Source organism: Marmota marmota, unplaced genomic scaffold (genome assembly GCF_001458135.2).
Source record: "Marmota marmota marmota unplaced genomic scaffold, marMar, whole genome shotgun sequence".
NCBI lineage: Eukaryota > Metazoa > Chordata > Mammalia > Rodentia > Sciuridae > Marmota > Marmota marmota.
The window spans coordinates 6,204,627-6,226,297 of NW_025999968.1; the positions used below are offsets into that span (position 1 = coordinate 6,204,627).

General features: G+C 33.8%; 1 protein-coding gene and 1 pseudogene across 10 annotated transcripts in view; one reads left to right on the forward strand and one right to left on the reverse strand.

Moving 5' to 3' along the window:
- Spice1 (spindle and centriole associated protein 1) overlaps positions 1–21,671 on the forward strand; it is a 58,955-nt gene that overhangs the window by 28,559 nt on the left and 8,725 nt on the right. For 8 of the 9 annotated variants that reach the window (XM_015478506.2, XM_048803295.1, XM_015478510.2 and 5 more), the window contains 7 exons: positions 4,096–4,235; positions 4,672–4,809; positions 5,166–5,431; positions 6,857–6,988; positions 11,380–11,527; positions 12,847–13,071; positions 20,643–21,127. In XM_015478506.2, coding sequence (XP_015333992.1) covers positions 4,096–4,235; positions 4,672–4,809; positions 5,166–5,431; positions 6,857–6,988; positions 11,380–11,527; positions 12,847–13,071; positions 20,643–21,127 — 1,534 coding nt within the window. The remainder of the gene's footprint in view (positions 1–4,095; positions 4,236–4,671; positions 4,810–5,165; positions 5,432–6,856; positions 6,989–11,379; positions 11,528–12,846; positions 13,072–20,642; positions 21,128–21,671) is intronic. The other variant, XM_048803296.1, reaches the window with a different exon arrangement.
- LOC107136311 lies at positions 18,387–19,304 on the reverse strand (annotated as a pseudogene). The gene has a single exon (XR_001502674.2). The product of XR_001502674.2 is annotated as a GTP:AMP phosphotransferase AK3, mitochondrial-like (transcript).

A 21,671-nucleotide genomic window follows, 5' to 3' on the forward strand; every position in this document is an offset into this window, starting at 1 on the left:
ATGCCTTTTGGTTCAGTTCTGTTTTATCTCGTATTAAGAGTAAAACCTCTTTTTTTGTTTCAGGTTTTTTTGTGTGTGTGTGTGTGTGTGTGTGTGTGTTTGTGTTGGGAGTCTCTCTCTGTTGTTCAGTGTGGTCTCAAACTCATGGGTTCAAGGGATCCTCTTGCCTTACCTTCCCAAATACCTGGGACTATAGGTGCACACCACCTGCCAACTTCTATCTTTACTTTTTATATTTAGTCTTTTTTATTTTATATTCTTTTACATCTTTTTAGAATTGTTTTGTATCAGGTATGTTTCGTATTCGGTGCAGAGTTGAGTGTGGTTTTCTTAGACAATTTGAAAATATTCTTCTTTTAATTGGTGAAGTAAGCTTGTACATTTTTTGATATGGTTGGTATATTTAATGTTAATTTTTTAACATTTTATTTTAGTTGTAGATGAACACAATATCTTTATTTTATTTATATGTTTTTATGTGGTACTGAGGATTGAACCCAGTACCTCATGCATGTAGGCAAGTGCTCTACCACAGAGCTACAACCCCAGCCCTTTAATGTTAATTTTGTCTTATTATTTTTTAGTATGTTGTATTGTAATACAGTTTTCCTTTTCTATGAATATTTTTAAAGCATTTCTTTCAGTGTTTAGGAAATATATAATTTTGTTTTGTTAACTACTTTTTTTATATATACTTTTTACAGAGTCTTTAGTCCTGTTTTCTTATTTAACCTTTTTTATCTTTGATAAAATTATACAAACATGGAATTATTCTAATTAGGACTCCACTCTTGTGGGTGGGCACGATGGTGGGATTCACTTAGGTATTTTCATATTTGGACATAGGAAAATTATGTTAGATTTATTCTACTGTCTTTACTATTTCTATCCTCCCTTCCTTTGTTCTCCTTTGTCTAATCTACTGAACTTCTCTTCTCCACCCTGCCTTTATTGTGGTTTAGCTTCCACATATCAGCAAAAACATTTGACCTTTGGTTTTTTGGAATTGGCTTATTTCACTTAGCATGATAGTCTCCAGATCCATTCATTTACTGGCAAATATCATAAAGTCATTTTTATTTATAGCTGAATAATATTCCATTACACCCCCTCCCCCCCACACACATATGTATGTATGTATGTCACAATTTCTTTATCCATTCATCTGTTGATGGGCATCTAGGTTGGTTATGTAGCTTAGGTATTGTGAATTGTGCTGCTATAAACATTGATGTGGTTATATCACTGTAGTATGCTGATTTTAAATCTTCTGGATATATGCTGAAGAGTGGGATAACTGGGTCAAAGAGTGGTCCCATTCCTAGTTTTCTGAGGATTCTCCATACTGCCTTCCAGAGGGGTTGTATCAGTTTGCAGTCCCACCAGCAATGCATGAGTGTTCACTGTTCCCTACATTCTCACAAACATTTATTATTATTTGTATTCTTGATAATTGCCATTCTGACTGGAGTGAGATAAAATCTCAGTGTAGTTTCAATTTGTATTTCTCAAATTGCTAGAGATGATGAACATTTTTTCATATATTTGTTCATCATTTGTATTTCTTTTGAGAAGGGTCTGTTCAGTTCCTTTGCCCATCTATTGATTGGTTTTTTGGTTTTTTTGGTGTTAAGCTTTTTGAGTTCTTTGTATATCCTGGAAATTAACACCCTATCTGAGATGCAGTTGGCAAAAATTTTCTCTCATTCTGTACATTCTGTCTTCACGCATTCTATCATTTCAACAATGAATCAGTTGAAAGAGAAATCAGGAAAACTATTCCATTCACAATAGCTACACACATAAAAGTAAAATACTTAAGAATCAATCTAACAAAAGAAGTGAAGGATCTCTCTAATGAAAACTACAGAACACTAAAGAAAGGAACTGAGGAAGACTTCAGAAGATGGAAAGATCTCCCATGTTCTTGCATAGGCAGAATCAATATTGTCAAAATCGCCATACCACCAAAAGTGCTATACATATTCAATGTGATTCCCATCAAAATTCTAATAATGTTCTTCATAGAAGTATAAAAAGCAGTCATGAAATTCATTTGGAGAAATAAGAGGCCCAGAATAGTTAAAACACTCTTTAGTGAGAAATACAAAACAGAATGCATCACAATTCCAGATATTAAATTATACTACAGTAACAAAAACAGCATGGTATTGGCACCAAAATAGGCAAGAAGACCAATGGAACAGAACAGAAGGTACAGAGACAAACCCACCTAAACACAGTTATCTCATACTAGACAAAGGCACCAAAAACATACACTGGAGAAAAGATAGCCTCTTTAACATATGGTGGTAAGAAAATTGGAAATCCATATGTAATAGGAAGAAAGTTAACCCCTGTCTCTTACCAGCACAAAAATCAGCTCTAAGTGGATCAAAGATCTAGAAATTAGACCAGAAACCCTAAACATACTAGAAGAAAAGGTAGCCCCAACATATTGACACAGGAACTGACTTCTTGAACAAGACTTCTAAAGCACAAGAAATTAAAAATCAATAAAATGGGATGGCATCAAACTAAAAAGCTTCTTCGCAACAAAAGAAACAATCAAGAATGTGAATAGAGAACCTACATTGGTAGCCCATTTATTAGCCACCTGTAGATGATATTGTATTTTTGTTGTTATGATTATTTCACATAACTGACTCTTAAAAATATCATAAACATTAGAGATAATAATATAGGTGTCAGACGGGTTGGAGTTTATTTGCCCAAATTGTGTAGAAATCTCATTATAGTACTTCTTGAGATTTATCCGGAAGGTTGGATTTATAAAGGGCTCTTTCTGCTGCTTTGTTAATTAGTTCCCTTTGAATGAACTGTATCATGGACATTTTGCTAAATATAGCTTTTAACAAATAGTGTACTAATGTGCCACCCATATGTTGCTTGACTCCCCTAGGCTAAGGTTTTAGAGCCACTAAATAAGATTCCCTTTTCCTCCCTCCCTTCCATCTTTCTTTCAACAGCTTTATTGATTCATAATTCATAGATGTATAGCATGCTCATTAAAAATGTAATATTCAATCCTTTTAGCATATTCATAGCTATACAATCACTAACTGTTTTAGGAAAGTTTTATTGCCTCAAAAAGAAATCCCATGCTCTTTAGTTGTCAAACCCCATATCCTCCCAAACATTTTGGGCCTAGATAGCCACTAATCTACTTTTTATCTATAGAATTTGTCTGTGTATATGTTTTTTATATATATTTTTACAAATATTTATGTATTATATATCTCATATTTATGTATTTAATATTATATGTGTGTGTATATATATAATGCATTATGCTCTGTTTTGTCTGGTGTCTTTCACTTAGCACCTTATTTTCAAGGTTCATCCATGTTGTAGCATATGTCAATACTTCATTCCTTTTAAAGGCTGAATAATATTTTATTGTATGGCTATACCATATTTTACTCATCCATTCATTAGCTGGTGGACATTGAGTTGTTTCTACTTTTTGGCCCCCTACCTCTTTTAAATATCAATCCAAGTAAGAAAATAGATACATGAATCAGACTAGTCAAATATTAAAATATCAACTTAATCAGTATAAAGATGTTTATAGCGTAAAGCTTAGATCTGTAATGAAAGAGCTTGCAAATACTAAGCCCTAAACTACAGCTTTTCTTTTTACTTCTTTTGTTCCCTGCCTGATACATAGGGTCCTGTTCTGCTCCAATGAATTTACTGCAGTACGAGCAGTGGCTGTCTGCTCAGTGGGCAGATTCTTTTGTAGGAGAGAGAAACCAAAAGGAGCTGAGCTGTATATACTTAATTACTTTAGAGAAAGGGGAAGATGGAGCCATACCACAAAACTGCAGAAGAGGCAAATGCTTCTATATTAGGGATCCAAGGTAGATAGGAAACTGAGAAGCAGATGGGATGATTCCCTCTAACACAAAGAGGATAGATATTTTAGCTACCTACCTATTTTATCAGTTAAAGAGAAAGTTAGTTTTTCTTTGTGATTTCTAAAAATCTTTCAAATCAAATATGTAAACATTTGGACAGTTTTAATGATAGTACTTTTTAACACTACTGTACGTATTGTCTTGAAATTTATAGGTTTCTCCACCAACTAACTGAAGAGAATTCTGAGTTAATTAGTAAACTGTGGACTAATATTCAGCAGAAAATAGCAACACAGTCAAAAATAACAACCCCTCCAAGAACTCCATCTGCTGTTTCATCAGGGGAACAAAGAGGTTTGTTCCGTCTTTGCATTATTCCTAGTAGCCTACTTGATTAGTTTTTTTCTTAAATACAGTAATTTATTTATTTATTTATTTAGGTATTAGGGATTGAACTCAGAAGCACTTTACCACTGAGCTATATTCCCAGACCTTATTATTTTTCATTTTATTTTTAGACAGTCTCTCACTAAGTTATTTAGGGCCTTGCTAAGTTACTGAGGCTGGCTTCAAACTTGTGATCCTCCCTCCTCAGCCTCCTGAGTAGCCGGAATTACAGGCATGCACCACAACACACAGCAAACAATAATTTTCAAAGGAATGTTGTTTAACTTTTGACTTCCTTATGTAACCTAATTATTTAAAATACTAATGGATCTGTCATTTAAAAGACTTTTCAGAAAAAGTTTGTTCTCTTGAGATAACCTTTTTTCATTGTTCTTCCTTTTAGCTGCTCTGAATACTACTGATGCTGTCAAGAAACTCCAAACCAGGCTTCAGCCTGAAGAATCTACTGAGACTCTAGACTCAAGCTATGTTGTAGGACAGGTGCTCAACTCAAGGAAGCAAAAACAACTGCTAAATAAAGGTTAAGTCTCTTTTTATTTTGCAAAAATGACTTCTAAACATGTAACCTGATGTAGCTATTTAATCTCTTACTAAATTTTTGCCCCCTTAAGCTCATCTATTGGGATCTAATTAAGTAAGAGTTTGTTGGAGCTTAGCTAAGAAATCCTTCCTAATCCATAAAATTCTGGATGGATGATTCTAGTATATTCATTATAGTATAAACCTTGTTTAAATTGAATTGATTTTTATAATAAAAATGGTAATAACTTATGTAAAAACTTTTTATATATTGTGAATAATTAAAATATTTTTCTCGTAATTTTGTGATTGTAATTTTTCCTTGTCTTGAAATACAGTTATTTCTGTCATTCTCAGTGAAAAGAAAACCAGATTTGTGTGCTCCTTCCAAGCAGAAGAAAAACATGTTATCAGCTAGCACTACCTCTGCAGACTTATCAAACAGCAATAATTCCAGCTTGGATGTCCTCAAACATATGATACATGAAGTGGAACATGAAATGGAAGAATATGAGCGGTGGACAGGACGTGAGGTCAAGGGACTGCAGAGGGGTCAGGGTCTCACAGGCTTCACTTTGTCTCTGGTGAGCTCTCTCTGTCGCCTGATTCGGTACCTGAGAGAGGTAAGTGCATGACATGGCTTCTCTTCAAGCAGAAATATATGTGAATTTTTTTTCTTAGTTTATTGTAACCTTCAAATAAAATTCAGTCAAATTCAAATAACTTTTATTTGAAAATTCAGTTTTAGACTATCTGCAGTAATTTGGTTTTAATCTACCCCTACTATTTAGTTGATACTTCCTAAAATAGTCTATTTGATGCAAATATGAGCTTTAACAAATTTTAATTAGTAAGGGAAATCTGATGTAAATAAAATTATATCTTGTGCTGATATTGAGATTATTAATAGTCTATAGCTGCCAAACAGCATAGATTCTGTTTGGCAGCTATAGATTAAATAGCACTATTAACTGGGTCTTCATTCTCTTGCCTTTCTCTGCTTGCTATACCCACGTTAGTTCAGTTTGGAGTTCTGTATGTAGATTAGATAGGTGGGAAAATTTCTCATGTTTTTTGTATGATTGGTAACTCAGTATGGCTTGATTTTTTAAGTGGCAGATGTTTTATTGTGAAAATAATTTATAAAACAAGCAAGAATTTTTTGTTTATAAATACTCATCAGTATTCAGAATGCGATAGAATTAGAATTGGCTATGCATTTCATCTTTTATAAAATCTATTTAAACTTAACATTCATAAATCTATTAAACAAATATGACAAAATGTTTAAGGAAATTTTATTTAAAAAATAAAATTTATTACTCTTAATTGAGGTGTTTCAGTTGCTCTGGAGCTGTTTTGCTAAGATTGCCTTTTAATGAAAAATTTGTGGTAGTCTCAGACTTTAAATAAAGTGTTAACATTCTTCTACCCTTAAGTCAGGAGTCTTCAGGAATGTACTTCTGGTGCTTGGAAAGTATTGCAGGCTTAGAAGAATGTCCTTTTTAGCTAATCACTTACTTTACAAAGATAACCCATTTAATGGATGTATTTAAGAGAGTTTAATGTTATTTGTTTTTAATTATAGTTTAGCAAACTTAATTTTTGAATTGATGACTTGTCATAAGGTGTGAAATTCAAAGATACAGAAGATATAAAATGAACACTCTAGTTCTTATCTCTAACTTCCAGCTAACCTATTTGCTTTCTTGTGTCCTGCTATCATTACTAGATACCAGTGTGCCTTTCTAGAGATAGTCTATGTATATTCAAACAATATATATGTATATCCCTTCAGTTTCTTTCATGAAAATATAATTATTTAATGTTACATACCATTTTGTTTACTATATTCTATCTTAAAAAGATGAGGATAAAGCAGCTTGTTTTATTCAATTAAATATAATAAACTTTGTAATACAATTTTTTAATTTTTGTTACTATCTTATAACATGTAAATATTTGTAATTGTCTTCTTTGACACTTTGAGTAGAAACTTTTAGTTTTCAATATATGATGCTAGTTTTGATTTTTTTTTTTTTTGGTAGAGTGAGCTTCAACTACGTAAAGAAGTAGAGACAAGGAAGCAACTGGAACATGTATTAGGTGATCATCGAGAGCTCATTGATGCTCTAACAGCTGAAATTCTTCTTCTGAGAGAAGAAAATACTGCCACACAGGTACTCAAATGCTATCCCAGACTTTTCCATGTTTTGTAGTATTAAATATCTTTGCATATGTGCAGGATTCTCTTAGGGGAGTTGATTTTGTTTTAGCTGTGCTGATGTGATTTTTTTTGACATATTACCATCATCGATGGTTGGTGTTATTGAACATTTATTATATTGGAGGTACTATAGTAGAAGTTTAGACTACAAATTGTATATAGAATAAGAATATAAAATAAGTCTGCTGCGTTTAATACACATACTATTTAGGGTAAAAGACAGAATATATATTGAAATGATAACTGCCGGTATTATAGTGGTTAACCAAAATGTGCAATGTTTTGATAGCTTAAGTGTGAGTGTTATGGGTGCCACTTTTAATTTCAAAACAGCAGAGGATAGCTGTTGCAGAACTTTCCTGCAAATTGCTTCAGGTGCTATTTACAGTTAACAAGTGTCTTCATATTTGATTTGCCACTTGACTAAATGCCAATGCCTTTTTTTTTTTTTTTTTAAGGCATACAGTATCTCTTCTAGAAAGCCTATTGCTTGGTTACTGCATTAAGTACTTCCTTTATATATTTTTGATGCTCTCTGGATATTGCTATCATTGCATTTACATTATGTTATGGTTATGTGTATTTTTATATTATCACTTTGTGCTACATGAATGTAGAGGCTATCTTGGTCATCTTTTTGTTCTTATGGGTATTTATTATTTATCAGCTACAAGAGATTAGAAAAGAATAGACAAATTCTGTTTGTGTCAATGAACACTAGATGTAAAATGTGTAATTAAAAAAAATTGATAATGTAGTCTGCATATTATTAAGTCCACCCTTTTAAAGACTTGTGTACCAGAATATTTTCAATCCAGAATATTTTCATCTTCCTGAAGAGGAACCATATGCCCATGAAGAGTCATGCTAGATTCGCGTCTTTCTCTAACCCCTGGCAGTCACTAGTCTACTTTCTGTCTCTATGGATTTAATCCAGATATTTTGTAGCAGTGGGATCTGTGGTCTTCTGTGTCTGGCTTCTTTCATTCAGTGTATTTCTTAAGATTCATCCATGTTGTAAAATATATCAATATTTCATTTGTTTATATCACTCAATAATATTCCATGTTATGGATATGCCTTTTATTGGTCCATTCATCAGTCGATGAATAAACATTTGGATTATTTCCATTTTTTTGTCTATTACATTACATTGCTGCTATGAACATTTATGAACATGATTTTGCATGAATATATTTTCAGTTCTCCTAGGAAGATGTGATGTGTTAAATTATACTGATTCATTTAACAAATCTTTATTGTGTGTCTACTAAGGACCTGGCATTATTTTAGATGTAGTAAATACAACTGTGAACAAAATATAGAAATCCTTGTCCTGGTAGAGCTTACATTCTAAATAAGTATTCAAAAATAACGAAGTTATATATGTAGTAAATTAGGTGTTGATATGTACTTTAAGAAAAATAAAGTAAGTAAAAGGCATAGGAGGGGCTGGGGATGTGGCTCAAGCGGTAGCACGCTCGCCTGGCATGCGTGCGGCCTGGGTTCAATCCTCAGCACCACAACAAAGATGTGTCTGCCGAAAAAACTAAAAAATAAATAATAAAAAATTCTCTCTCTCTCTCTCAAAAAAAAAAAAAAAGGCATGGGAAATGCCTAATGGGTGTGGAATATAGTTATAAATGGGATGGGCCATGCCTTCTGTAGAGGTGACATATGAGCAGAGGCCTAGAAGAGGTAAGGGAACGAGCATGCACATAGCTGAGAGAAGAACAGAGGAAAAGGTAGAGGAAAAGCAAGGCAAAGCTGGCATTGTGTCTGTGAACTTAGAGTCATCAAGGATACCAGTGTGGTGGGAATGGAGCATTGGAAAGGGAGAGCATTGGAGACGAGATCAGAGAAGCCCGGTCACATAGGCATTGCATACTATTTAAGGATTTGGGAAAAATGAGATGGGAAACTGGCTTTTGAGAGGATCTGGTTTACAATCTTGAGACTAGATTAGAAATGCTGCCTTGAGTGATGGTACCCTTAGTGACTCATGGCACACCTTGGCCAAAAGAAATATCTAACAGTTCCATTTATTAAGAAGTTAGGTCCAAACAACTCATGTCTAACAACTTAGGAGCTATTATAAACAATAATATGCATAAATTGAAATACAAAGTGTGTATTTATTTAATTCTTAAATAACTACAATTATTTACCAGTGGTATATGTGTACCTTTTGAGCACTGCACAACTTTTCAAAACTTAGAATGTATTGAACACCATTGCTCTTATTTCCTGTATTTCTACTTAGAACTTTTTTTTTAGCATAGCAATTGCTGGAAAACCAGCCATAAGAAGATTTGACATTATTAAAAGTAATGTAATCTAATCTTATGTTGACATTATGAACTGCCTGAAGCTAATAGTTCACCAATGTCTGATAAATGTTGGACTTCACTATTTCTCTTGAAAATTTAAAATGTCTTCTGGGGACCTGTGAGTTCATTCTTGTGCTCTCAGTATCTCTATATACAATTTGGGAACAGGAATAGACTAGGTAGTCAAACCCTGAAGCAGGACATTACATATAGGAGTTATTGGAATAATTCAGTTGAAACATGGCAGTTTGGTCTACAGTAGAAGTGGCAGAGGGTGTGAAATTGATCAAATTCTGAATATATTTTTGAAAACCAGCCAAACCCATTATAGATATGGGGTGAAGAAGAGGATGTGAAAGAGTCAAGGGTGATTCCAGAGTTTGGGACAAAACAATTAACAGTTTCTACTTACAAGGTAATGAAGGCTTCAGGAAGAGTTTGGTTTTGTATCTTAGGTTTGAGAAGTCTATTTGAGTCTTAGGTGGAGATATCGAAGCCACTGCATATATGAGTGTGAAATTTGGGAAGAAATATCAGCTGGTGATATAAAAATGTTTAGCATGCTTTCCCCAGTTATATCATTCTACTGTATCATAATATTTCTAATATGTCTGGATCAACAATGTATATCTGTAAGCCTATGTGATACATTTATATACTTAGATAGTTTATCACTACATATCATCCTTGGTTTCTCTTACTTAATCTTTTCAAGGTCTGAGCAATTTATACAACTTCCCTTTCTTTCCTTCTACCTGCTGTCTTCTGCTATGAAGTATTTGCTAAGTACTTAGCTTAAGAAAGACCTGCATTATGTGGTTGTAATTAAACCTAGTGCTTTTGATTGACTCTTGATCTTAAGTGTGGAAAAGATAAGAACAACAAGTTCATCTAAACTTTTGGGCAATCTAGTTGACTTTTAAATAAAAGAATGGAAATCCAAATACATCCAGCTGTTTGATATAAAGTAAATCAGTGGTGAGGTATTTTGTGAATGATCTTTTAAGTAAAAGAAAGCCTTATATAATTTTCTAAAAATTTATGAATTATGTATACATAGACAAATATGAGAATACATATGTGTGTACATATATAAAAATAATTTAGACACATGTAAAGTGTAAAGTTATAATCATTGAACACGGAATTTTATGCTTTCTTGTTCCTTCACCATTATTTCATATACATTACCATAATTTTTTTTTCACATTTCACATTAAATGAAACATATTTAATAGATATTTATAGATAGGTTTCCAATCAGGGTAGTTTCCTTTGGACTAAGTTGAAATAAGTAATTAAGAAAGCAAAACAAAATTCATCTACTATCACAGTTATTTTAGTGCAACTGAGTTATATTTCAAGACAGTGTTTTGCATTTGGATTGCATGAAGTAACCTGAATCAGAGCAAGGTAGGTGAAAATTTCCTTGGGTGGTCTCTTCAACAACCTTGTTTCAAATACTTTATTTTTTTATTATTTTTTATTTTTGTATTTGTTTTAATTAGTTACACATGACAGTACAATGACTTTAACATATCATACATTTGAATAGAAGGGATATAATATCTCATTTTTCTGAGTATACAGGTTGCAGACCATAAATCTTTATAGTGTTTATGTTTGCTAGTTTAAATGCTTGAGGAATATTTTATTGTTTCCTCTACCTAATGTATCAGTCTCTTGGGGTAGCTTGAGAGTCAGTTGAAATAATATTATATGAAGAGGTTTTGTAAATTGAAAGCCTTATAAAAAAGGTTAATTCTTATTTTTATAGCAGGGTATTAATTGGCCATGATTTATTTAACAGTTTATCTTTCATGGGACTTTTAGAATATTTATAATTATGAATAGCATTTCTTTAGAGTTTTAATGAAAGTCTGGAATTCTTGGAGTATTTAAAATAAAATAATGATGTTATGCAAACATTCATATCCTTTATATGATTTTATTTCTAGTGATGATTTGATGTTTTTTATGCTGATGATTTTATTTCATTTCTTCCCTTCTCCAGGCGAGACTTCAGCAATATATGGTCACAACAGATGAGCAACTTATATCACTCACACATGCCATTAAAAATTGTCCTGTAATAAATAACTCCAGACAAGAAAGTCAAGCAACAGAAAGGGAAGCCACAGATAGAATTATAGACAATCCAAGTAGGTATAGTCTTTTTATTCCAGATTGTCAGTGAACTGCTAAATGCCTTTAGAATAACAAGCAAACAAATCAAATCCTGAACCTCTAAACTTATATGGAGTTATTACTACTTGTGGCATATACTGAATTATCACTATTGCAATTGCTACTGCTTTACTAGCTGATATTTATTGAATACTTTGTATTTTCCAGGTACTTTCTGAGTCTTACATGTATTATCTCATTTAATCCTCATAATAGCCATATGAGGCACCTGTTTTGTTATCCCATTTTTAAATGAGGAAACTGAGGCTTAGAGAGGGTCAGTAACTTAGCAGTCATGCAGGTAGTACATGGGAGAACTGAATACCTAGGCCAGGTGAGATGTTAGTGTTAAGTTTAATCATGGTGTCCCAGATTCAGAAGAGATGGTATTGAAAACAAAACACCCCTGAGTTTTAGAAATTCATAACTTTTGTTCAGATGTGGTGATGTTTCAAAATCCTCTCTTCACCTGTGTGCCTTCATGTGTTAATAGGCTGAATAAGACATTTAGGCTTTTTCACTTTTCATTTGTAAGCAATACTTTGATGAGTGTCCATGTGTAGAGTGTTTTATGTATTTAGAAGTATTTTCTTAGGATGGATTCTAAGTAGTGGCAGCCTAAAATTTGAGTTGCATGAAGTATCTATTTTTGTGGGGGATTTCTATTAATATCTCGGTCAAAGATATGTGCTTTGCTATTATCTGAGTCATTTCACTAGTGAGGAAACTTTTAGTTATTCAGAGATGAGAAAGGTGGGGTGTGAGTTTATTATGATTATTGTTAATTCTTTTTATTGTCTGTGGAAAAAGTAAGATTTATATATGTGAAACAAGGTTATTAGCATCTGAGTCTCAGCTCTTATAACACTTTTAAAATAATATGGAAGGTGATAGTACATGACTTGTGAAATTACCTTGTTTGGTAGTGAGCCTTGTATATGGACAGTCCCATTCTTGTCGTTTTGTTACTTCTAGGACCATTAAAAAACAATAAAAACAAATCATGAAAAACTCTAAAATGCCAAGTAAGATTTTTTTTTATGAGTTCCTAAAAAGTGACTTTCTTTTTATGACTTTGTGGCGCTTCGTACTTTTCTCAAAAATAGCAACTTCTTCCCAGTGCCGGCTCCACAGGAAGCTGCCTATGAATTACTGGCAAAGGAGAATATAGCCTAGGAAGTGAAGGCTCTAGGGGCTGAATGGATTTTGTATTCTATTTATATGTATGTAAGAATTAACACCTGAGGTGTGCTCATACTTTCCTTACATATTAATATCTTCTTGTCTTCTTTAGAGGGTCCTGTTGTAAGTGCTAATGTCTCTGTGCCATTGATGTTCAGAGGGAAAGAAGTGGTTGATTTTCCACAGGAAGAGTTGCCTGTTAAACTGTCTCAGGTGCCAACCCCCCCTGATAGCGTGAATCTGACCACCAGTTTTCCAGCACGTATTTTTGAGCCAGCTGTGTTGTTAACACCACCCAGGCAGAAAAGCAACTCAGAATTCTCTCCTCTGCAGGATGGTAAGCAGGCTTCTTCTCAGGTTTATGGAAGTTATTTTTTTTTGCTTCATTACATAATATATTGTGTTCACTGTTACCTACAAAATAGAATTGAAAAACATTGATTACTGACCACAATCTTTAGCTGAAGGAGGAATTTTCAGTGTGCTTTTTATTATGTCTTATATGTATAATGAAGTATGATAATGAATTAATTTCATTATATGTCTGTTCCATTAAACATTGTGAATATTAAACTCAGATCCAAGGATCAAAGTTCTTAGCATTAAGATGCAAAATAAGGGGAATTCCCTTTGTCCCTATGGTCTAGGAGCATATGAAGGAGGAAGAAATAAAAGGAGATTAAACCTCAGATAATAAGGAAAGTTTATACCTCAGATAATAAGGAAAGTATGACTGAGGAAAGAGTAGAACTGGGACTTAAGGATTTTATAAGTCATATCTGATCATGTTAACCTTTTTCTCATTGGATGTTCTCAACTCGGTTGAGGAAATTTTTACAAGAAGTAGATAGACAATTAAAAATAGCTTTAGAATTACTTTTGTTGTCTACATATAGAATTTTTAAAAAAAAAATATTTAGATGTAGATGGACACAATACCTTTATTTATTTTTTTAAAATAATTTTTTAGTTGTCAGTGGACCTTTATTTTATTTATATGCAGTGCTGAGAATTGAACCCAGTACCTCACACATGCTAGGCAAGTGCTCAACCACTGAGCTACAACCCAGCCCCATTATAGTTTTGAAAAAAAAATGCTAACTCTTTTGGTAATCCTTCATTCAGAGATTCTTGCATTTCATGAATGGTCTTCAGAAGTTCCTCATTGTTGGGAAAATTTGTCTGCATGTTCATTTTTTTTTTTTTTTCTGAGCTACTGCCTTTATTTCATTTTTCAGAGTTTTTTAGTTTAAAAAAACAAAAAGATAAGAACCATTACCTTAGATTCTCCTCTAAAGTTTCTTTGAAAATATTATTGAGCCTTGATTTGCCTAAATTTTTATTAATTTTAAAAGTTTGTCTATATTTTTCTGTTGGGGACCAGTCAAAAATGACTTCTGTTGTCATTGGGAAAGAAAAATTTTGTCAGATTTTTGCACTTTCATCTATGTTTCCAAAAAAGCACATGAAGTGGCCATGAAGGGTTAAAGAAAATGACAAATCCTTGCTATGAAATTTTATTTTGTTATTTATAATGTAAATGTAGTGATTGTCAGTTCAATGTGGTGTAGAGGAGACAGTGCCAGGCTGAGAGAAGTGCTGGCAGACAGTACTTGTGAGGCGTGGGGCTAAGATACTTACCTTCTCTGGACCTCAGTTTTCCCATCTCTAGTATGAGAAGATTTTTCTTGAATATTTCCTCCTGCTTTCCAATTCTATGATTCAATATTTCCTCTTTAGAGGGCTGGAGAATGTTATTAATTAAGGAAATTTAATTTCAGCTCTAATATCTGTTAAGATTAGATTTTTTTTTTCTTTAAAGTAACTATTCAGATGTTTTCCTGTTGTTAAGAGGCTGTTCCAATGATTTCTTCTCAAGTATTATAAATCATGTTTCATTAGTAATGGTAAACTAGTTTAAAATTCTTTTAAAGAAATGATTATAATAAATATTTTTACTTTTGATTGCAAATACACTAAGTGCTCATTAAAGCAAGTAATGTAATTACTTATAAAGCAAGTAATTACTTTTACAATGTGCAGAGAAAGATGTTTTGTATATGAATTCTGAATTGGTAACGTTGTATTTTTCAAGCAATGTGCTTGGAATACTCACATGTAAAGAATTGTTCAAAAAAAAAAAAAAGAGTTGTTCAGTTAAACTTTGCATTCAGATGAAGGTAGATAAGGCCTCATTGGCATTTAGTTATTTATAATAAAGTTGTCCTGTAGAAATTTCTGTGATGATAAAAATGTTTTTAATCATCACAAAAATCCATTTTGGTGGTCACTATATCATGACACTGTTGAGTGCCTGATATGGCTAGTGTGACTAAGAAGTGAATTTCAAATTTTATGTAATTTTAATTAATTTAAATTTGAATTTGAAGAGTCACATGGCTAGAGGCTGCTCTACAACTCTGGGATTTTCTGTCATAAATGTTGTCTTCTGGCTAGTAACTTATTTTTACTTTTTTTTTTTTTTAATAACTGTCCTTGAAAGAGGGTGCGTACACACACACATATTTTCATTTTCTCTCTCATTCATACTTTATTTTAAAGTATTTTCTAATTCATATTTTCATATGGTTAAAATACATATGTCTCCTCCCCCACCTCTAGGCCTGTCTCCATAGGCAATAATTTTTATCCTAATTTGATTTGTGCTTTATCTATTAGTTATCTTTTCTTGAGACAACACAAAAATTAGAGACCCTCAATTACAGAAGAAATGGTGTAACTCACTTTAACACCTATCTCCCTTTTTTAATTTGGATAGCTATTTATTTTTAATTTTTCTGTGCTCAACTTTGTACCTTTAAGTACTTTCCATTTCTTCTTCATTAATTTTAGGTGGCATCTCCTTGCTTTTCACTATTTCACTCTTCCTCTCCCCTTCCTCTACCTTTCCTGTTTTCTTTCCCCACCTTAAGTCAGCTATACCTTTCATTTTATGTTAATAAGTTTAATTGCACCAATATTCTGTTCTACTATCACAATTATGTTTTCTGTGTTGTTCTATGTGGACAGTGAAAAGTGAAAACAAGTAACATTTTCTTTCTGAGTCCCTTGTTACTGCCAATCCTTATGCCAAACTAAAAAAAAGTAAGTTCTGATTAAAATCAAAGTTAATTCTCATTCTATCAGTTGTTGAAAACCTTTTGATTTGCCATATTATGACTTTTTGTTCAGTTTTTGCTTTTTCTTGACTTTCAAATTGTTTTTACCCTCTTGTTGATGAAAGAATAATGTGCTTTCATCACCTTCAAGTCCTTTCATCATCTATGGCTTAAAATTCACATTCACTCAGAGATTCTTTCCCTAAGCCCTTAAGATTTGTTCTAGTCTTTACTGATTGCCCTTGGGCCTGCTGCATAGTTCTTATCTTGGGACTTGTTATCCTTATACTTCTAGGTTGAATCAGCTATTTCCTGGGTTTCATTTCTTCTTGATCATTTCTTTCAGTAAACTGAGAAGGAAAAAAGAAGAAATAAAATTGTTTTCATTTTTCTTCTCTAGTTGGTTGATAATATGACTAGATAAAGAGTTCCAGGCCATAGTCCTTTTTTTCTCTGTGAACATAATGCATCTTTCTGTTCGTGTCTAGCATCCAGTGTTTAATTGAGATGCCTGATGTTATATCTAATATTTATTTCTTTAGTTTTATGGGATTTTTTTTCTGCTATGAAAGCTTTAAGTATTCCTGTATTTTTGTCCTGGAATTGCACAAGTTATGCCTAAATATTTTTTCTCCTCTTGCTCTGTGGGACACCAGTGGGACTTTTTAGTCTGAAAATGTGACTTTCTTTATTTTCAAGAAAATTTCTGTTGACCTTCAGGAGTATTTTCTTATGTATTTGGCTTTGTGTTTTCCTTCTTATATTCTGAAAGATTTTTTTCACATTATGTTCAGATCTGTCTTTTGGATTTTTTTTAATTTTCATAGTATATTCTTTAATTCTTCTCATTGATTTCCAGATCTAAGGCTGTCATAAAAGCCAGTGTGGCTATAATACTGTATAGCAGGGGATGAAGAATTGTATAAAATGAAATCAGCTTTAAAACCTGTTTTAAGACAATTTATTAGAACAAAGGCAATGAGATGTCAGGGTAGCAAAAAGGAAGGTGGGGTGGCCCTAGTGAAGGACCAAAGACAAAGTAAGTAATAGCTACACTGCTGACATTTCATTACATTCTAATAAAGACTGTATGCCTGATAACCTAGTGGTAATTCATAAGTTTAGTAATTTTGCAATATTTTTAGGAAACATATAATATTAATATGCTTTTAGTAAGGCATTATAAGAGTGATATGATTACTATAATCCTTTAAAAAAAGCCTTGGTCCATTTCAAAAGATCAACAATAAATTTTTAAAAATCAAGAGGAAAGAAAAATAAGTTGTATGCCCACCCCAAATACATAAGAACCACTTGCTGGCATTTGTTTTGTATTTTAAAGGCCTGGAATAAAATTGGCCAGATTTTCAAAGGCAATTAATAACTTGTACAAGGACTCGATTCATTTGATTTTAGCACCAAGGAAAATAAGAGTCAGTATCTCATGGAAGACACAGTGGGGTTTTCCTCTACCTCTCAAATTGCACAACTTTTACCAAGCCAGGATATATAACCATGCATCCTTGTTGCCCTGCTACGGAGTCTAAAATGATTTAAGTTTTAAAATGGCTGTTCAGATGACACCTGCAGAGTTTTTTCCCTTTAAGACAGGATCACAATCAATGAATGCTATTAAGTATCAATTTCTTTGATCAAGAACAAAAATCTTCTTTAAGGAATAGTTACTTTCCTGGTCCTTCTTAACCTATCTTGTAAATTCTCTATTGCAATATGTGTTTGCCATTTATGTTGGGTGTTAGTCAAGTGAACATCCTCCAGGTATGCCTGATCTATTTCTATTTCCTTAACGATAAAGTATGCTTACTTTACATAGTACCATGGGTTTTCTCTTTTCTTTTTTTTTTCTTTTTGCTATAACTTGTTTATCAAGGCATAGTGTATGTTTAGATCAAGAAAAAACTGACAAGTATATCTTAAACATACATTTCTTAACCTCAGTAACATCTGAAAACCTAAGATTTTATTAAATTTTCCAGTGACAAGTCAGTGTTGGTGCTTACCTAAGAACTTAAAATGTCAATTTTTGACACAAATAATGTCCCTCGGTACACATGTATTTTTCAAAAGAAAATAAGTCATACTAAAGTAATATTTTCTTGTATGCTGACATTTTTATAGCAAATTGAAAATTCTGAGTAAACAAGGTATTTCTAATGACAAAATAAATGTAGTATATGTAGCTAGCTTATATGTTTCTTAGTGTAAAGGGAGCAGTGAATTTGCATCTTGCAATGGATCTGTAAATCTAGTTGCTTTTTTCTGGAATTTCATATAGTGTCTTACCATACCATGTTCCATGGGGCTAGAAAACATTTTTTGGCATCAGTCTATGCAGAAGCCTCTGATGAGGTATTTTCCCCAAATGACATGTACTTTTCCAGCTTTCCCAGAAAAATACAAAAATTTTATCAACCACTTTTACTGAACAAAATGTTACTACTAATTGCTCTTTTAACTTTTACTCTAACAAATTCTTTAAAAATTTTTTGATATCTCTGATGTTTTTGAATTGCACACTCATAGACTATAACTGGATAAAATATACTAGATGATATCAAAAGATCAATCTTAGTATCTGAATCATTTGGCACATCCTTCATAATATCCAGGATAAAATCAGTAGAAATAAAACAATTTTCAAAGAATTCATACATGCTGGAATCTTAGTAAAAGGAGCTGCTAATGCAAAGATGAGGAGGTTCTGCTCATCTTACTAGTTACACGCTTTTCTCCTCATGGAGTAACTGAGGCTTTCTGGTTTGTTTGTGGAACTTTTGTTTGTAGGAAAGTATATACATAGGACCATATCTTGTTGGTTTCCGTTCCAGAAAATGTTTCCAACACCCCTTTTTTCTAATAATACTCCAGAACTGGCTCCATTTGTGCTTCATAAGCCTCAGTCTCTTGATCACTGTCTCTGGTCTATCATCCTCATGCTGAATCAGAGGCTCTCCAGTCAGACCATCTATGCCCACAGTTTTGGGAGGGTTGAATTTAATGTTGTAGACTCGGTCACTGGCTGGATGAATCCAGCGAGCAGTGAGGCGGTGTTTAATAACCTCAAAGGGCACATTCAGATCGATTACTGTGTCTATCTGATAAACCTTATCCAGGACTTCTGCCTGTGGAAGTGTCCTTGGAAAACCATCCAATAGCCAGTTACATTGGGTGAAATTTTTCAGCTCATGCAGGGCTAGCCGAGTCATGACATCATCTGGGATGAGCTTCCCTTGGTCAGTGAAAGTCTTGGCTAACACACCAATCTCTGTGCCTTGAAGCATGTTTTGTCAGAGCAGGTCCTCGCTGGAGAGGTGCTTCAGCTCGAAGTGTTTGGTGATGCACGGGGACACGGTGCCCTTGCCACGGTGCCTTTGTCGGAGCCAGGAGTCCCCATGATCACTGTGTGCACTAGCCGCGTGGAAGCCCCCATGGCCGCTGACAGAGGACCTGGTAGGGCGGACAGTGCTCACCCGCTTCGCGGCCCAGGATGGCCCGCTGGAAGCGCTGCAAGCAGGCGGCAGCCCGGCACCCACGCTCTCTGTCTTTTGGATTTTTAAAACAAAGTCTTTACAGGGTTTCCCCAGAAAAACTGGATTTTACCTGTTGCCTTCTGGTAATTTACAAATATTCTGAACTATGGCTTTTGCTCATTTTCATTCTTTTACACACTCCCCATCCACTCTGTGTCTTACAAAAATTTGTTAAAATGTCTTATTTGCGATTGTCTTCCCAGACCATTCTGTTTACTAATGTGTTTATACGTGATTTTATACTTCTTTGCTGTCAGAGAAAGAGATTGAAATAAGTTTGTGTTTGGTCTATTGTCCTGAAATAAAAGCATCCCTCTTCCAGATCATTCCCAATTTGGTCATTCCACCTAAAGCATTCAACATAAACTGTGTTACTAAGTCCAGCATACACATCTTTGTCTCTACCTTTCTAGATCTTACAGTAGTCTGTACACAGTTAACCACTCCCTCTCTGTTTCCTTATTACTACCTTCATATAATATTCTTACTTTCCGGCTGTTCCATTTTAGTCTGCACTGCTGGCTTCCCACTCCTTTACCAGACTCTAAATGTTGAGTTTCTCATGTCTTGGTGCTTCTTTCTTTTCTCATTCTACTCTTGTTCTTTTATCTCTTTACTTCTCATGACCTGTATATCATCTATATACAAGTGACTTCTAGTTTTGTATCTTGGCCCAGAAGCCTCTTTTGAATTTTCAGCTGCTGCTATTGCTGCTGCTTTTCTTTTTAGTACCAGGAATTGAATGCATGGGTACTTAACCTCTGAGCCACATTCCAAGCCCTTTTTATTTTTTTACTTTTTTGAGACAGGGTCTCATTAAGTTGCTTAAGGTCTCAAAAAGTTGTTGATGCTGAATTTGAACTTGGAGTCCTCCTGCCTCAGCCTCCTGGGTCTCTGGGTTTATAGCCATGAACCACCACACCTGACTGTAAAGCTTCTTAAATTTAGCACTTTCAGAGCTGAATTCTGATTATTTCCCTTTCCCCAAGTCTACCTTCTTACTTCTCCATCTCAGTAAATGGCATCACCATCAAATCTTGCCATCTTGATATGTTTCTATCACTCTTAACTTCTAGTTTACAACACTCATTTCTTGCTAAAAACAGTTAAGTCATTCAAAAGTCAAACCCTTCTATTGAAAGACTTCTTTAACTATCATGATGGGCTAATGAGTTAATTATAGCACCAATTTATTTGAAAATAATACATGTTTATTATTTTTTAATTTTTATCTATAGTATTGAGGAGAACTGTTCAAACTCGTCCTGCTCCACGAATTCCTCCAACTGTGGAAATCATTGAGAAGGAACAAAATTGGGAAAAGACTTTACCTATTGATACAGACATCCAGAATTCAAGTGAAGAGAGTCGTCTTTTCACTCAGAGGTGGAGAGTCTCTCACATGGGAGAAGATTTAGAGAATAAAATTCAGACCCCTTTTGTTAACTTTTCACAGAACCTCTGCAATTTCCATCCCAACACTCAGCAATCAAGAAATCTTGCCTTCTCAGAAGAGCCCTCAGTACAAGGAAATGGGCAACAGCTTAGAACAAATGAGGCATCATTGGTACAAAGAAAGGACATAATGGCACGAATTGCTGAGTTAACACTGCAGAATTCAGCCATCAAGACACAGCTAAATAATATTACTTGTCCAGTGGGAGAGCAAGGGGATGGACTACGGGAATTGAATAAACAGGAAAGTGCAGGCGATGTGACTGCTGTGAGTACCACTTACACATTAACAGGGGACATGTAGGGATTTAGGCTTGGGCATCTTAAAGAGTTTTTTTTTCAGAAGTGATTCTGGATAGCTTTTAGGCAGTCACTAGATAGCTTATGCTTTGGCATGTTCTCTTCACAAGATAGTTAAAAGATACTGATTAGTTTATATTGAACATAGAAGACAACGTGAAAGAAAAAATACATGAATGAAGAAAATAGGACTAAGGTAAAATGTGTAGGAAAGCTAAAATTAGACTAAAAATAAGGTTTTTAAGTATAAAATATATAGAATTAATATGACTTGAAAGATGCTATACAACTACATTTTACTGAAACTATTTTGACTCTTAAAATAGCTTATAAAAGAGTAATTGGCTTTCCATTTATGACCAGCCAATTTTTTTAAGATATAACATGAATGTGCTGAAATGATGTTAAAGGATTATTAAAGTCAGTGTTTAATGTGCATATGACTCATGGCGTGGGGGGGGGAGGAGTGGGAGGGGAGGGGAGGGAGGATGGGGTAGGGGGGAAAGGGGGGA